The sequence below is a fragment of the Cetorhinus maximus genome, chromosome 12, assembly GCF_964194155.1.
Source record: "Cetorhinus maximus chromosome 12, sCetMax3.hap1.1, whole genome shotgun sequence".
NCBI lineage: Eukaryota > Metazoa > Chordata > Chondrichthyes > Lamniformes > Cetorhinidae > Cetorhinus > Cetorhinus maximus.
In genome coordinates, this window is record NC_135890.1 from 108,575,103 (window position 1) to 108,593,955 (window position 18,853).

The 18,853-nt window shown below is 40.0% G+C and overlaps 1 protein-coding gene and 1 long non-coding RNA gene across 7 annotated transcripts in view; both read left to right on the plus strand.

Moving 5' to 3' along the window:
• The window catches only part of naa25 (N-alpha-acetyltransferase 25, NatB auxiliary subunit), a 97,397-nt gene extending 82,998 nt beyond the window's left edge, over positions 1 to 14,399 (plus strand). For all 6 annotated transcript variants that reach the window (XM_078554352.1, XM_078554355.1, XM_078554351.1 and 3 more), the window contains exon 24: positions 14,062 to 14,399. In XM_078554352.1, coding sequence (XP_078410478.1) covers positions 14,062 to 14,184 — 123 coding nt within the window. In that variant the 3' untranslated portion in view covers positions 14,185 to 14,399. The remainder of the gene's footprint in view (positions 1 to 14,061) is intronic.
• LOC144687835 (uncharacterized) overlaps positions 1 to 18,853 on the plus strand; it is a 239,690-nt gene that overhangs the window by 96,415 nt on the left and 124,422 nt on the right. The window lies entirely within an intron of this gene.

Here is an 18,853-nt window from a genome sequence, read left to right on the forward strand (position 1 = left end):
CAACCACTAACTTCCTCCACCATTGATGCCTTCGTCTCCCCAATCCTGGTTATTCCCCATAGTATGGCGCCTCCATCTTCGCTGCCTTAAGTCCAAGTCCAAAATTGTTTCCCTTGGTGGAGAATTGTAAAACCAGGGGACATAGATTTAAGATAAGTGGCAGAAGGTGTAGGGGGGGACATGAAGAAGAACTTTTTTACACAGAGGGCAGTGGGTGTCTGGAATTCGCTGCCCAAGTTGGTGGTAGAGGCAGAAACTCTAAACTCTTTTAAAAAAATACCTGGATCTGTACCTTAAGTGCTGTAAGCTGCAGGGCTATGGGCTGGGTGCAGGAAGGTGGGATTAGAAAGGGCACCTGGGTGTCCTTGGGCTGGTATGGACAAGATGGGCTGAATGGCCTCCTATGTAACTTTTCTATGGAGTGCAGACTTGAGCATATTCAGCTCACAGCTGGTTTAACCATGCATTACCAATACCAGATCTGGCTGAATCACATCAAGCATTATGGGACTCTCTGACCTCTTCCAAAACTGCCCTTTCTCTATTCCAAAATCATCCCGAAGAGCAAAGGTTATCTCAGGGTTACTTTTTCCACTATGAACTATTCTCTTAACCCTCTCTCTCCTGACACCTCCATCCTCCAACAGGGAGGAGTTCTTGGACTTTCTGTCCCTAAAATTGAGACCATTTATTTAGCTATGCTGCTTGCCAACCCCTTTCCCACCAAAGGAAACCTTCCTCCAGCCTCCCCCTGCCCTTGCTCTGATATTTTGTGTTTCTTTATCCACCCTCATTCCTCTCTGATCTTATTTTGTCAATGAATCTACCACTCGCTCTCTTGATCCTGGTACCAGTATGCTATCCATCACCTTCCCTTCTTGATCCCCATGCTAGCTAATATTGTAAATGGCTACCTCTCCTTATTAGGAGCTGGAGTAGGTCACTTGGCTCCTCAAGCCTGTTCTGCTATTCAATAAGATCATGGCTGATCTTATTATAACCTCAGCTCCACATTCCCACATGCGCCTGATAACCTTTCACTCCCTTGTTTATCAAGAATCTATCTAGCTGTGCCTTAAAAATATTCAAAGACTCTGCTTCCACTGACTTTTGAGGAAGAGTGTTCCAAAGACACCCTACTCTCTGAGAGAAGAATTTTCTCCTCATCTCTGTCTTAAATGGGCGACCCATTATTTTTAAACAGTGACCCCTAGCTCTAGCTTCTCCCACAAGAGGAATCATCCTCTCCACATCCACCCTGTCAAGACCCCTCAGGACCTGATACGTTTCAATCAAATCACCTCTTAGCTTCTCAAACTCCAGCAGGTACAAGCCTAGCCTGTCCAACCTTTCCTCATAAGACAACCCTCCTATTCTAGGTATTAGTCTAGTAAACCTTATCTAAACTGCTTCCAATGTATTTACATCCTTCCTTAAATAAGGAGATCAATACAGTACACAGTACTCCAGATGTGGCCTTACCAATGTCCTGTATAACTGAATACAGTTATTCAAATGAGGGTATTCAAATCCCCTCACAATAAATGATAACATTCTATTAGCTTTCCTAATTACTTGCTGTACCTGCATACTAACCACCTGCGGCTCATGCCTAGAACACCCAGATCCCTCTGCATCTCAGAGCACTGTAATCTCTCATCATTTAGATAACGTTTCTTTTTTACTCTTCCTGCCAAAATGGATAAATTTACATTTTCCCACAGGATACTCCATTTGACAGATCTTTGCCCACTCACTTAACCAATCTATGTTCGTTTGTGGCCTTATGTCCGCTTCACAACTTACTTTCCTACCTTTTTTCATCAGCAAATTTAACAACCATATCTTCGGTCTCGTCATCCAAGTCATTTATGTAAATTGTAAAAAGTTGAGGCCCCAGCATTGATCCCTGTGCCAACCAGAAAATAGCCCATTTATGCCTACTCTGTTTCCTGTTAGCCAACCAATCTGCTATCCATGCCAATATGTTACCAACTACACCATGAGATTTTATTTTCAATAATGTTGACGTGACGCCTTATCAAATTCCTTCTGGAAATCTAAGTAATCCACCAGATCCCCTTTATGCACAGCACATGTTACTTCTTCAAAGAACTCCAATAAATTGCTTAAACATGATTTCCCTCTCACAAAACCATGTTAACTCTGCCTGATTACCTTGAATTTATCTAAGTGCCGTGATATAAAATCTTTAATAATAGCTTCTAACATTTTCCTTATGACAGATGTTAAGCTAACTGGCCTGTAGTTTCCTGCTTTCTGTCCCTCCCTTTTTGAATATAGGAGTTACATTCGCTATTTTCCAATTTAATGGAGCCTTCCTGAATCTGGGGAATTTTGGAAAATTAAAACCAACATGTCAACTATCTCATTAGCCACTTCTTTTAAGACCCTAAGATGATGTCCTGGGGATTTGTCAGCCCGTAGCTCCAACAATTTGCTCAGTACCACTTGCCTGGTGATTTCTTGAGTTCCTCCCTCCCTTCCATTTCCTGATTTACAGCTATTTCTGGGATGTTACTTGTATCCTTTATAGTGAAGACCGATGCAAAATAACTGTCGGTTCACCTGCCATCTCCTTAATTTCCATTATTAATTCCTCAGACTCGTTTTCTATAGGACCAGTGCTCACTATGTTAATTTTTTTTAATTATCTGTAAAAACGCTTACTATCTTTTTATATTTCTAGTTAGCTGTCTTTTGTACTCTAATTTTTCCCTCCTTGGTAATCTTTTAGTCATTCTTTGCTGTTTTTTTTACATTCTGCCCAATCTTCTGACCTGCCACCCGCCCTTCCATAATCATATTTTTCTTTAAGTTTGATACTGTCTTTAACTTTTTTAGTTAGCCACAGATGGTGGGCCCTCCCTATGGAATTTTTCTCTCTCATTGGAATGTATCTATTCTGTGTCTTCTGAAATATCCCTTTAAATGTGTGCCACTGCATCTCTATTGACCTATCCTTTAACTTAATTTGCCAGTTCACTTAGCTAGTTCTGCTTTCATGCCCTCATAATTGCCCTTCTTTAAGTTTAAAATGCTAGCCCTGGGCCCATTCTTCTGTCCCTTGAACTGAATGTAAACTTCAATCATATTATGATCACTGCTACCTAGGGGCACCTTCACTATGAGGTCATTAATTAATTCTATCTCTTTGTGCAATACCAGGTCTAGTACAACTTGCTCTCTGGCTCCAGAAGGTGCTATTCCAAGAAACTGTCCCAAAAACATTCTATGAACTCCTCATCCACGCTACCTTTGTCCATCTGATTTTTCCAGTCTATATGTAAATTAAAATCCCCCATGGATATCGCCCTACCTTTCTGTCAAGCTCCTATTATTTCTTCCTTTATACTCTATCCTACCATGTGGGTATGTTTGTGTACACCACTCCTACAAGTGACTTCTTGCCTTTATCATTTCTCATCTCTACCCAAACCACTTCTACATCCTGGTCCTGAACTTGGGTCATCCCTCTATTGTGCTAATATCATCATTAATTAACAGAGCCACCCCTCCGCCTTTTCCTTGCTTCCTGTCCTTCCTAAATGTTATGCACCCATAAATATTCAGGTCCAATCTATGTAATCCTGCAGCCATGTCTCTGTGATGGCTATCAGATCGTACTTACTTTTTTTTATTTGAGCTATCAATTCACCTGTTCTGTTTTGGATGCTCCGTGCATTCAGATAGAGCCTTTAGTTTTGCCCTTTTATTTTTGTAACCTTTAGCCTTATTTGCAGATTTACTCTTAGATTTGTACTCTATCCCTTCCTATCACAGTCTGTTTATCACTTCCCATATTAGTACCTTTCTGTCTTGCCTTGTCTCTACTCTCTGATTTACTGTGCCCTTCCCTTTTGAAAACCACAGTTATCCCCTCCTCCCAGGGGAAAGACAACACCGTCTTCCATGTCCTTGGAAACTAGAGTTCTGCAACTCCATGTTTAAATCTTTCCGATTTGGGCTTCTTTTACTCCCACAGCACCAAAACAGATTTAACCAAAGTCATAAATAATGTCTGCTGTGACTGACTGTAGTGCATTGTTCCAAAGAAGAAAAACCTTTGTGAATCCTGCCTTACAAACCACACAGTGCTAATAGATTTGAGAGTACCAAATTACCTAAGGGAGTACATGAAAATGTCCCCTTCTGCTGCATATGCTGCTGTAATGTGTACGTTCCCTCACGGTTGAATTCTGCCACAGTCCCTGCCCAGGATCACACATCTAAAATAGCTAATTAAGTAGTGTATCAGAAGACATCAGTAGAGCCATACCCATCACAAGCCAACACCTTCAAACAAGGAGGATAAGGGAATGGAGAAGAAAGACAGTACAGATGTTGCAGTCATTAATTCTCCTACATACATATTGTACCATAATAAATAAAACTCAACTTCCAGTTTCTGACCAGACTGCTGGCATTTTTCCATTACTTGGCATTACAGGGTGTTTGTAAAAATGCAACTGTACTGATGTGCATACAAGCTGGGTATAATCTTTAAACTTCCTGATAAGCAGGTCGCTTGGGACTTAGAATTCCACTTTTGAGTCTTATGATCACTTTATAACTGCTGGAACAGAAACATTAACAGTAGAATGAAGAAAGTACTTCAGTTAAATTGAACAGTTACTTATCTCACAGTTGTTACACAATAATAGAATGTAGATGTAAATATAGATATTGTGATGTGTTGTATCAATTAGCTTCTTTATTTTGTTAGCAACAGCAATTGACATACAAAACATCCCAAGAAGAACAGATATAGGAGAGAGTTTTGGAGTGAGTTAGAGTAAGATTTCCAGATCGCAGGGCCTAGGAAGCTCCAGAAGGTGGATAAAGGAACACCATCTAACAAATCTTTGGAATAAACAGCCCTGGAAAGTTTGGGTAAAGGTTTCACCAACAGAATGAATCAGCTGGGTCAGATTGCAAAAGTTGCTAATAAGCTGTCTTAATCGTCGCGAGGATATGAAGATTGAAGCTCAGCTCACATTCAAATGTAATGGCAGTGGTTCTCGTTGTTCTTGTTCGGTCTGAAGGAGTGACAAAGGACTGGAGTTTGTGACAAGCTCTAAGATCAAAAGCTCCAGTCTTTAATTTTTGGCGGAAGAAGCTTAAACTCTCACTCATGACTTCATGTTCACAAGAAGTTTCACAGCACACAATTCAGGTAGTTGTGAAAAGGAATGGCCGAGAGATCCCCGGGAATCGTCGGCATTCATTTGGAAGCTGACTGCATGTGTGATTATGTCACCTCAGAGCATCATATAGCTGAGGAAAAGCCAGAGGCGAAGGATAGATGCTTGGAACTGTGTGGATCAAGAAGGTGACAATGGAGGAGCCTCAACCCTTGCAATTGTCCAACAGGTTCAATGTTCTTGCAGCTTGTGCGGATGAAGGCAGGGCTGCAGGGAGGATGAGCAAACTAACCATAGCACCATGGCGCAGGGGCCATTCAAGTAGGGAGAGTAAAAAGAAGTGTAGTTATAGTAGGGGGCAATATCATTAGAGAAATAGATACTGTTCCCTGTAGCAGACAGCATGAGTCCCGAAGTTCTGTGTTGCCTGCCCGGTGCCAGGGTCAAGTACATCTTGGGGTTGGAGAGGAACTTGGAATGGGAGGAGAAGGATCCAGTTGTCATGGTCCACGTGGGTATCAATGACATAGGTAGGACTCAGAGGTTCTGCTGTAAATATGAGCAGCTAGGGGTTAAAATAAAAAGCAGAACCAGCAAGGTAATAATCTATGACTTAAGCCACAAGCAAATTAGCATAGGATAAATAAGATTAGAGAACTGAATGCATGGCTCAAAGATTGGTGTGGGAGAAATGGGTTTTGATTCATGGGGCACCGGCAACAGTACTGGGGAAAGAGGAATCCAGACCACTGGGACAACCTTCGCATGTACCAGTGTACTGGCAAATAGTATAATTAAGGCTGTAGAGATGGCTTTAAATTAAATAGTAGGGGGAATTGTTCAAGTGGGGGAAGATTTCAAAAGTTCAGGAGCAAGGCAATAGTGCAGGGTAGCTATACAGGCCATGATAATGTTGTGAATATCTGATTCCATATTCATCTGTTTTGGGACTGTATCTTTTGATTTGTAAGAGGGTTATAGTTTGGAACTGTATCTTTAAATTTAGGGTAAATGAGAGGGATCATGTGTTCTGTGCTGGAGTTTACATGACTGTAAAAGTTGTGTGGTAATTAATAAGGATCAAAGGGAAGACTCAAATTGTGTTACTCAAAGGGAGATGACCAATATTTACATTTGAGGACAATCACAGCTGTTGTTATGTCCACAATCAAAAGACTTTAAGTCTCCTGAAAGCCATAGAGATGTTACCAGTATCAGGATTGTAAATAGTTGTGCTGAAAACTGCCTCTTTGTTTCTATGGCTGTTGTTTTCAGAGATAGCTAATTAACATTTATACTTGGAGACAGGGTGTTTCCTATTGCCATGGAGAAGAGGATAGAGGAAGCCATTTTTGGGATCAAGTTTTGGGCTTTCTTATAAATATCACAGACAGTTGCAGCTTTAGTCTTGTGTAGTTTGCAGCTCACTAACTCGAGGGAACAAATTAGATAAATGTTAGCCAGGCTTGCGCCTTATGCTGAGAAAATGCCAACTTTATTATTCATCATGCGGGATATAGGTGGGAGTTCACGCTCAGTTAGGAGATGGAGTTTGTGATGGGAAAAGAGGCTGGAAGATTTGCCTCGCTTGGAGCTAGAGGAAGAAATCTACAGTAAACCTCATTGTGAACAGCAGTCAGGAGGCCTTTGATGTTGGAGATAAAGCATCCAAGTTGGTGAGTGTAAGCCCTGAGTTCAGAAGACAGAGGAAAAGAATTTGCCTACAGCTGTGGACCAGGAGAATAGAGTTATTAGAAAACAGGGGTGCTCCTAATTTTCTGTCAAAATCACTGTGCAGGAATTGTGGGTGACATTCAGGCTTGAGCTGCAAAGTCCTCGACCTTATAAGGGAGCTGTGGAAAAGCTTGGAGCTAGACCTAAAAAAGCGGACAACCTTCAAGAACCTGATAAATAACCAAAGACTTTCTGTGGGAAGTTAAGGGAAAAATGGGAGGTTCAGCTGAGAATTTTAGAGTCTAAAGTGTACGTGATTGTGTTTTATTACACTTTTCAATGCAAAATATAAGTATTCACCTAAGACGGTGTTTATTTAGTGTTTGTTTTATTTGATTATTTGTAGTAAAATCTATTTGTTTTTAAACTGTGTTATTTTGTGGAGTAATTTCTTACAGTTAACCACTGGGTGTTGAATTTCTCTTTAAACTTTAGCTGTCCCTATGGAGATCGTAACAACAAGAGTGTGGCAGTAAGGGACAGTGTACAAACATAACAGGGCACCAATAGATAAGGTCAGAGTAAGGAAAAATGGTAAAAAGATGGGATTAAGATATTTCTGCCAGAATGCACATAGCATTCACAACAAGATAGATGAATTGATAGCCCAAATAGAAATAAATGAGAATGATAAGATTGCAACATCTCTCTGTGATGGGTACAAAGTGACCATAGCTTACACCTGAATATTCAAGGCTTTTTGACATTTTGGAAGGATAGAAAGAAAGGAAAAGAAGGTGGGTAGCTCTGTTAACAAAGAATGATATAAGAACAATATTGAGAAATGATCCTGGTTTGGAGGATCAAGATGTAGAATCAATTTGTGTGGAGGTAAGAAATAGCAAAGGAAAGAGGTGACTGGTGGAAGTGGTTTTTAGGCCCCCTGACAGTAGCTACACTGTAGGACAGAGTATAAATCAAGAAATAATTTGGGTCTTGTAAGAAAGGTACTAAAATAATCAGGGAAATTTTAATCTTCATATTGATTGGATGTATCAAATTAGCAAAGATAACCTGGAGGATCAGTTCATAGAACATACCTGGGACAGTTTCATATAACAACGTGTTCTGGAACCAACCAGAGAACAGGCTATTTTAGACCTGGTAAGACAGGATTAATTAATGAGCTCATAGTAAAGGATCCTCTAGGTGGAATTAATCATAACCTGATAGCATTTCACATTGTTTGAGGGTGAGAAATACGGGTCTGAAACTACTACCTTAAACATAAAGGCAATTACAGGGGTATGAAGACAGAGTTTGCGAAAGTAGAATACAAAAATAGTTTAATTGGTAAGGCTGTAGAGAAACAGTAGCAGGCATTTGAGATTTTTCATAACTCTCAACAAAGAAATGTTCTATTGAGAAAGTAAGACTGTGAGAAGGACACATCATCTGTAGCTAACTAAGTTAAGGATGGTATCAAATTGAAAGAAAGTACATACAATGCTGCAAGGATTCACAGTAGCCCAGAAGATTGGGAAAATTTTGGAAACCAGCAAAGGATAGCTAAAAGAAAAAGAGGGAGAAACGGGTATGAGAGAAAACTGATAAGAAACATAAAAACAGACATTAAAAGCTTCTACAAATATATAAAAAGGAAAAGAATAGCTCAAGCGAGCATTAGTCCCTTAGATTGTAAGACTGGGAAATTAATAATGGGAAGCAAGGAAATGGCAGAGACTTTCACCAAGCATTTTGTATCTGTGTCATAGAAGACACAGAAATTATCCTTGGAAAAGGGAGGAGGAACTTAAAGCAATCATGATCACTAGAGAAAAAGTACTAGAAAACTAAAGGCTGACAAGTACCATGGACTTGATGGCCTGGATCCTACAGTCTTAAAGGAATGGCAGCAGAGATAGTGGATACATTGGTTGTAATCTTCCAAAATTCCCTAGATTCTGGAATAGTCCTAGCAGATTGGAAAATCACAAATATAACACTATTCAAGAAAAGAGGGAGACAGAAAGCTGGAAACGAAAAGCCAGTTAGATAGATATTTGTCTTTGGGAAGATACAAGAATCCACTATTAAGGAAGTAGCAGGACATTTAGAAAATCACAGTACAATCAGCCAGAGCCAGCATGGTTTTATGAAAGGGAAATTGTGTTTGGCAAGTAAGTTATCTGAGGTTGTAAGAAGCAGGCTGGATAAAGGGAAACCAATGGGTGTAGTGTATTTGGATTTCCAAAAGGTATTCGATCAGGTACCACATAAAAGGTTACTGCACGAGATAAGAGCTCATAGTGTTGAGGATGATATTAACATCGATAGAGGATTGGCTAACTAACAGGAAGCAGAGAGTCAGGATAAATGAGTGACTTTCAGGTTGACACTGCAACTAGTGGAGTACCACAGGGATCAGTGCTGGGTCCTCAACTATTTATGATAACTTTAATGAACGAGCAGACTGTACTGTAGCTAGATTTGCTGATGATACAAAGATAGATAGAAAGCAAGTTGTGAGGAGGATAAGGAGTCTGCAAAGGGATATAGACTGGTTAAGTGAGTGGGCAAAATTTGGCAGATGAAGCATAATGTGGGAAAATGTGAGATTGTCCTTTCTGGCAGGAAGAATAGAAAAGCAGAATACTATTTAAATGGAAAGAGATTACAAAATGCGGTTGTACAAATAAATCTGAGTGTCTTTGTACCTGAATCACAAAGTTAGCATACAGATACAGCATGTAATTAGGACGATGAATGGAATGTTGACCTCTGTTGCAAGGAGGATGGAGTATAAAAGTAGGGAAATCTTGCTACAACTGTACAGGGCATTAGTGAGTCTGCACCTAGAGTACTGTGTACAGTTTTGGTCCCCTTACTTAAGGAGGGAAATACTTGCATTGGAAGCATTTCAGAGAAGGTTCATTAGTCTGATTCTTGGGATGAAGGGGTTGAGGAAAGGTTGAGCAGATTGGACCTATACTCAATGGAGTTTTGCTAGGAGTTTAAGTAAGTTATGTGTATTTGGGTGTGTTTTCAGAATAAGATATCTGTTTAGTGTTTAAGTTTGATTTGTGTTTCCGTATTTGTCTGTTAAGAAAATAAGTTGAGTTTTAGTTTCACTTTAAAAGGTGCCTGCATTTTAATGATGAGTTTATGACTCTTGTAGGAGAGAAAACAGACAAGGTAGAAAAAAACTGTGCCAGCAGCAGGGGCCCAGAGAGCGACAAACACACACACACACACACACCCTCGAGAGAGAGGGCACACGGGGGGCGGTCACGGCCAGGCACGATGGCGACTGGCGTACTGTGGATAGTTGAGTCAGTGAGAGAGAGTGCATGGAAGAAAGGTTGAAAGCATGTGTCGGCCCAGGGGAGAGGGAATGTGGAAGGCATCTGAGAGAAATGGAGAAGAGTCCAAAGCGAGTTCTTGGAGAGTGGAGATTGGAAATCCTCATGTGAAAGATGGAGTTCAGTGAGACCAGTTCACTCACAGTATGACAAGCGCCTGGGGGGAGTTGAGGAGAGATTCATATCATCTGGATGAGGTGGCCTTTGTCACTTGGATTCAGAGTGTGGTGTGTCTGACCACAGGTCGCCTAATGGTTTACATGGACTGTGTACTTACTGTCAACATTAGAGTATAAAATAGCTTTTGTAACTTGTGTTATCCTTACAATTCTGTATATTTCTATAAAGGTATAGTTGTGGGTGAAGGAGTTTTGTAATATAGTTCATATTTTGATATTTTATAAATGTTTTATTCTTTTGTTAAAAGTTCATCAGCTGATTCCTGTGACTCTTCAGTAGTCACTGTCCACCTACCTATGTAAAAAAATAAAAGTTAGGATCTATCAGGGTTAGCCTGGGATTTGGCTTGTCCAGTAGCAACATCAGCTGGGATCATAAGTGTTTAGAAAAATGAAAGGTGATCTTATTGAACATAAACGGTTCTGAGGGGGTTTGACAGTGTAGATGCTGAGAGGATATTTTAGCTTGTTGGGGAATCTAAGTGGGAGTCTCCCACTTAAGATGAAGAGGATTTTTTTTCCTCGAGGGTCATTAGCCTTTGAATTCTCTTCCACAGAGAACAGTGGAGACTGGGTCATTCAGTATATTCAAGGCTAAGTTAGACAGATTTTTGATCGACAAGGGAGTCAAGGTTAACGGGGAACGTGGACTTGAAAGGCAGGAAAGTGGACTTGAGGCCACAATTTAATCAGCCATGATCTTATTGAATAGTGGAATAGGCTAGATGGGCCAAATGGCCTACTCCTCCTACTTATCTTATGAACTGAGTCTTTAGAGTGGCAGTGCAGCAAATGGAAGCAAAGCCATTGCTGAAGATGCACTGATCAAATCTAGATAGATAGGAATCGAACCATGTATGTTCTGTTTGATCAACCATGTCAAATGCTACAGAGGTTGAGGAGGGTAAAGTGAGATAATGCATTGAAATGAGACTGAAACCCTCTTCTGATAGGTGAGTAAGATGGACATTGTGTATTTGAAAGATATGGTGGTAGAGATTAAATAATGTGTTTTCATGTAAATTCCACAAGTGTTTCTATTTTCAGTAATGGGAGTAATTATCTTCTAAATCAGACTAGTTTGGTGATTTACTTTGAGGCAAATTGCCTGGAAAATGAAGAACAGCAACTGAGGTTTTATGCACAACTGCAGGGCTGTAAAGTCCCTTGCATTTGCTGTCTGAAGGACTGTCAGTTGTCTGGTACACAGCCAGTGACTATCCTCTTGCAGATGTGGTTTATCAGCCAGACTGAATTATTGATGGATCTGAAGGGTAATCATGTTCACTAGGGGACTGGAATTCTCAGTTTGGTGCAGGTGCCCCTGCAAACCATTGCTTTTAAAAATAGGTAGGTTCAAATGGGATAATCATCAGGAAGATTATATGTTGGTGAGCTGCATTGTTTTAGGCAGTTACATGCTTTTAATATTTGAAGGTCCCTAGGCCTTGACTCTTGTCAGGCTGTGACTGAATTCTTAGAAATTAGTGTACTTGCCCCTAGAGGGAGTATGCATGCCATATCTGCCAAACAAAGACAGCTTTGTGTATTTTTCAGCAGTTTGGTTTGGAGACTTAGGCATGGTGATGGGTGTCAGGCAACCAAATAATCAAAACAAAATGAGAAAGCCTAACTGTAGTAGATGTTGTTTATCCAAATTTGGTTGTGTCTGAAAAAAAACATTTTGTACATTGCCAGGGTAGTTCCCACTGGTGGAAATTGTGGTGAGATTTGACTTAAGAATAGTTGACAGCATTAAACCAGAAGGTTCTGAGGAAATCAGTCAGTCCTGCCCAAGTTGAACTTCTTTAAAATTTGTATTTAAAGCCTCTCCCTGGAACTTTCAAATAGAACAAAATGATTCGGTGTTGGTATCACATGTCCAAGAAAAGGCAGAATACAGTAAGTTCTCGCTTTGTCACCCTGCTTAACATTTTGTTCTTTAGGGCCTGTTTTTCTGATTTGTGTCACCATTTTCGCTTTTACATCGTTTGCACTCTTGCCCCACCCCTTTGCTGGCACTGCATCGTGGGCCAGCCGCTGCCATATTTTGATGCCGGAGCAGCTGCCGGCACCAGAGGCTGAGACTTCAAGGAGAGAGCGAGGTCTGAGATCCAGGAGCACAGGGCAGGGAGTCTAACCCAGAAAAGGAAAGGTTCCGTGGCGGCTTGAGGCGGGAAGCTGCCAACTGGGTGGTGAAGTGAGAGTAACTGGGACCCCCACCCCAGCTCCGTCCATGGTCCCCTGCAGACTGTCAGGAAAGTGTTCAGGTTTCGGAGAGGGGCTGACAGTGGGAAAAGAAAACTAGCAAAAAGTTGAGCTGAGTTTTAGGAGTGCTGCGGGTGAGACACTGAAGTGTTCTACTCGGGGCTTGTTTGGGTGATTTTGTATATCTAATTTGAATTCATACAGTTTTTTTGTTATATTCAGTGATTTATTTTTATTTTGCAAGTTATTCCAGCTTGGAATGCAAAGTGCTGCACATGTACAGTACAGTATTTCAGCTTGTGCATTGGTTTTTCTGGGCAAGAAATGTCCAAAGGGGTTAACGTTGATTCCTGTGGGATCCCATGATTCACATGAAGTTCTTTCACTTAGTCGTGATTTCCAGAGAGGCAACCTCAACTTTAAGTGAGGACTTACTGTATTAAAAGCAAAATACTGCGGATGCTGGAAATCTGAAACAAAAACAAATACCTGGAAAAACTCAGCAGGTCTGATGGCATCTGCAGAGAGGAATACAGTTGATGTTTCAAGTCTGTATGACTCTTACTTTATTAACTGAACAGTCAAACAATACTTTGTTTATTCTTTGTAACAGTTTCCACAAACAATGAGCGATGCTCAATGATAAGAGGTGTGAAGTGCGGCAGAGAATAGTTTCTAATTTCATTTGTCTTAAAGGAGAAAGTAGCTGTAAATTGGTTGTGCCTGCACCAGTACTAGGAGGCAGTTGGATCCTGAAAGATTACTGTATCTTGGCTGAAGTCACTGAAGTGTCTCCACAATATGTTTATCCAACATACGAGTGCCTGTTGGACTCTATTGCAAAATCTTCAAAGTAATTTTTTAAAAAGCTGCTAGTGTTAGAATGCATTATAGCAAGTAAAATTACTTCCCTCAGAGTTAGTTCCTCCCTTTAAAGTCAGAGGGGTGAGTGAATACTGCTTTGTGCACAACAGAAGAATTACATCTTGCGTATGACATATGTTTTCGACAATGCAGCATTCTCTCAGTACTACAATAAAATGATTATATGCTAGAGCCCTGGAATGGGGGCTGGAACCCAACACTCTACTGATTAAGGTAAGTGCTACTACTGAAGTCAGGCTGGCATTCAATTAGCATTCTCATGGAGAGGCACAAAGGTAAGGAAAAATATCACAAGCACAGTAGGGGGTTGAGGCCAAAGATCACTGTTGAGGTCAAAACATAGCAAGATTTATTCACAATGTTGCTACAATTGACCAGGAGTATCTAACACTTGCTCCCAGTCCCTAAAATGGAAAGTCTTCCATTCCCAAGCAATGGTATCCCGCACCATGAACACAAAAAGGCACAAAATAGTTTGAGATGTATGCAATTTCTGGGGTGCTTTGCAGTCATTCAGTGTAGATTATTCTTCATAACTGATTACTGCAGGAACTGAAAAATAAAAATTCTTTTTGTTGCTGGTTTCAGGATGAGCAGAAGTTCTCCCAGACGGTGCGAGGTAAAATACAAAGCAGCTACCAGCGTTCCCTTCAGGAGATTGGAGAACTACTGAGAAAGAGACTGGACACGGTTAAAAGCTTGAAAATTTAACTGTGAGGCAGAGGAGGAAAGGGGGAAACAGACCAGTGAAGAACTGCTCGGCAATGCTGTAATACCCCCATTACTATTACCATGTATCCTAGGACCCCATCAGATACATCAGCTGATGCCGATCATTTACCAGAGAGCATGAAGGACTTTGCAACAAAAGAGTTTAAAGTAAAAGGTTTTTAGAACAAAAAAGGTTAATAAATTATGTACATAAATTCAGAGTCAGAGGCCTTCTCTCAGACTTGGCGGCAATATTTTTAGAATCTGTTGGGTGTTTCTCTTGTGTAGTTCAGTGCATGATGCACCCAGCACCATCGTTACTAGATGCTGAAAAGTCAAATGAAAGGTTAGACTGTGCTCAATAACAAATATAGTACCTGTGTAGGTACTGAGATTTTTGACTGCAGCTTATACAACACATATGGGTGTACAGACTGTATATGATAAGTACCACGTGTTCCATCATAATTTATTCAACATTTCAATTTGTGTTTTTTTAATTTGTATAAAATTTGTGTTGTTTAAGCAGAACACTCTTTCAGGAACTGTGAAAGAGTATATTTTCCTTTGTGGATCTGACCCCTCCAATCCATTCCCTTGTTTCACAATTCTCTTTTTGACCCTGTTTTATCAGGTTAATTTGGGAGAGATGTTTTGCTTTTAAGGTGCTTTCTTGTCAAATTTTGTTCTCTTTGAACAATGTGTGAGAGCTGCTTATCCACGCCTCATTACCGTTGGTGTTGTTTCCGAGCTCATTGCAGCATACACCTGGGAGCAGTGAGAAAAATGTGGGCGGAGGTTGGGGGAAAGTCTCCAGACAGTCTAATCTTAACCAGGAGACATGAATGGTATGTCTCTCATTTCTCAGTGTGTTCACTGCCTCTTTGTCAAACAAGGAAAATGTGTTAGCATCTAACGTACAAGAGCATCCTTTCCATTTGCCTTCACAGCTGCTGAAGACAGGACTGAGGAAAAAGGAAACCTAATGTATTAAAACAGTTGTCATTTCAGAGAGTATACTTTGACAGGAGAGCCTGAATTTCATAAGGTGCACTCAAATTGTAAACAACAGAAGGTTGGCATTTTTGTTGCACTAGTCCCTTAGTATGAATATCTTGTTAACACCACACACTCTGCAGAAGGTTCTCTACAATATTGCAGCAACATTAATTGTCAAAAAATTTTCAGTAAAATAACCCAGAACCAAATACTCTCAAAGCTGTATCACATGGCCCCCCAGTGATTTAGCATGTAACATGCTACTGACCATACAAACCAAAATGGCCTATGATTTTCTTATTAATTTGTGCTGAGTTTGCTAATCTCATTTGAGTGGCATTAAAATTGCCCTTAATATTTCAAGCTAGGAAGGGGAAATTATCAATCCATCCTTCATCTGAAGCTGCTGGTCCCTCTTAAGAAAATATATGTAGTGTTGAGTGAGACTGAAGTTGAACATACTTTGATGGCACTCTCTAATAAATGCCTGCCAACAATCACGGTCTAGGCTTGTGTGGAGAATACCCTTATTGACAAACTGCCGAAGGGCTTCTGGTCCTCATACACTGTATCCTAGCATCAGTTGACACTTTTAGAAAGGGAAAGGGGGAACTAGGAGAAGAAGGGAGTTGGGGGAGGATTAGGTGTATTCCAAAAGACTTGGAAATCAGCGAGGGCCATGTGTGTCAGCAACATTTAAAATTTGTATATAAATACTCTCTTTTAAAAAAAAACATGGGCATTATGTGGTAACATAGAGATTAGAAAAACTGGAGTTGTTCTCCTTAGCTGAGAAGGTCAAGGGGGGTGATTAGACAGAGGTGTTCAAAATCATGAAGGGTTTAGTAGAGTAAATAAGGAGAAATTTTCCAGTGGCAAAATGGTCAATAATCAGAAGACATGTATTTAAGGTAATTGTGAAAAGAACCAGAGGTGTCATAAGTGGTTGGGGGGGAACACTTATGCAGGTAGTTATTATAATCGACAATGTGGCCTCTGAAAGGGTGGTGGACGCAGATTCAATTATAACTTTCTAAAGGGAACTGGATAAATACTTGAAGTGGAAAAAGTTGCCGGGCTTTAAAGAAAGCAAGGGAGTGGAACTAATTGGCTAGATCTTTCAAAAACCTGGCACATGCTCATTGGGCCGAATGGGCTACTCCTGTTCCTAATTCTTATGCACGATGAGCTAAATGACCTTCTGTGCTGTATGATTAAATAGCACACTAGGTTGGCACACAGTCTTTTCACCTTTAAAACCTGGGTATTGATTCAGCCCAGATTATGATCACTTTTCAGCTGTTTCTAAGGGTCCTTTACAAGAAGAGCTAGGATTTTGTTTCAACTAAATTCATGCTTGGTATGGAGTCACTGCACAGAATTTATAGAATGTTCTCAGGCCTAAATGGCATGGAATGGAAATGTCTGATTTATTGTGGGTTCATTTCTGAAGTTGGGGATAAAAACAATTATCGAGAGTCTTTAGGGAGCTTTACTGCCCAGTCAACCTCTGTTATATCTGATCTGGGTGTGTTTGAAACTGACATAGGTGGCAAAAATGTGAACTTTAAATGAGCTTGACCAAACAAATACAACAAGTGTAGTGCTGATGAAGTGGTATAAACACAATAATCAACCTTTTTTTTAGTTTTTATTCCAGATATTGGCTTAAAGAGGTAAAACTTGTCAACCATTGCATTAACAAATGATATAATTTCTCATGGCGCCACATAGTTTTGCATGGAATTGGAAGTGAAGTTGGAATTTATGGTACAGTTGTCTGGATATGATGGCAGTGACATGCCCCTCAATTGCTTATATGATGTGTAATTTATACAATAACTTGAGCCACTGTATAATGCACGAGACAAGCTGTATGTTCTGTTGAGCTTGAATGCATAAACAGGGTGTCACCAATGGCTATAGTTTCTGTTTATAATACTGGAACAGCTGGGAGAGTCAGAATGTTTGTGACCATAAATGTTGCTATGGAGTTCAAAGTACTGCAGGTGCTTTCTCTCTATTGTTAACATTTTACCTGGCTCAGGAAGTGCTGTATTATAAGGTCTGTTATTGCTTTTAAAATCTAAAATATAAGATTTCAAATCATCTGGACTTTCATTTTAAAAAGATGAATTGGATCTATGAAAACAAAATTGATTGTAACCTCGTGAACATCCTGTTTCTTACAGGTAGAATTCGAGTTAGCTAATCGTCAAATTTTTTTAAACCTGAGTTTGTATTTTTTCTCTCTCCATACTGTTTTAGCTCTCCCTGGTCCACCTGCACTTAGTGTGTGATCAACTAGACCCAGAGAAATGTACCCTTTGTACTCTTCCTTTACCCGAGAGTTAAGTGCCTGGCTTCTCCTGGCTCAGCGAAGATTAGGAGCTGATTTTATGGCAGTCACAAATTTGGATTTACATTGCACCAGTTGGCTTAAACATGATGTGGTTCAGTGTGGCTTGACTTTACACGTTTGCCCTTAAGGTATGCCCATTATTTGAGGCAAATGCCTGCAAAGGCACCATATGAGCAGAATTCTATAGAAGCTATTTGTGTTTTTTAAAAAAAGCTCTAAATCCCAACTGAATTGTCAATGATTACAGAAATCTTACGTAACTGAAATTGGAAGCCAGTCAAGAATATAGAAATCTTCTGATTCTCATCTCCTTAACTGCACATGACTACACATCTGAGTAGTGTAGTGGTCATTGAATCCTGCATATATTCTAAACTTCCTCTTGAACTAATAAACTTTTAGATAACTGCTTTAGAGAAACTGTCCAAATTAAAACACACACCTATTACTACTTTATGATGGTCGTTAAATGATTAAGATTTGAATCCCTTCCCTGTATATTTATTTTCGTTTTTGCCTATTGAGGGAGCAGCTGAGCAACTATATTAACAGACCTTTTATCAGTGTTGCTTTTGGCTGGATGCAAGGAATCTTGCAAATGCGGCATAGATTGATTGAGCTGCCTTTACCCTTGCACTATTCACAAATGAGCTGAGGCCAGAAGCTCTAGTTCAGAAAGTTGCAAGAGTGCCACTGTTACTCTGTGACAGGGAGCATATATATATATATCTAGTGCAGTAGCCATTCCCAACTTAGTAAGACAGCCCAACTCAGAGCTCTGCCAACTGAAATGGTACAGTTTGGAAGGATTTATTGAGAAACACTCCCTAAATCTGCCAGTTTCTTTTTTCTGGGCTCAGGCTTCATACTCCGACTGTTGTACTATTCTATTTAAAGCTAGCTGCAGCATGACTATGCAGTTCAATTAAACTTTTTTAAGACACATATAAGAAAAGCTATACCAGTAATATTTTGTTTACAACATGCACAAATTCAAATGTTACTGAAATGGAAGAACGTGCAGAAATGTGGACTTGTTTTTAATTAGTATTTTAACTAGCTAAGCTGTCTTATTCAGTTATGTGTATCATTCTGGGTTTGGCAAGTTACATCTTTATTGTATTTTATGTTATTTGCTTCTGGAAAGAAGACAAAATATGATTCCCTGTGTTTATGCTGCACCTTGGCCAATCTTTGCTGGTAGAATTTGTTAAATTTCTATCATGTTTTATTTTAATAGGGGATGTTGAGTAACCATTTAACACAAGCTCCAGCCTTGTTTCCACATATTTAAAATATTGGATTAAC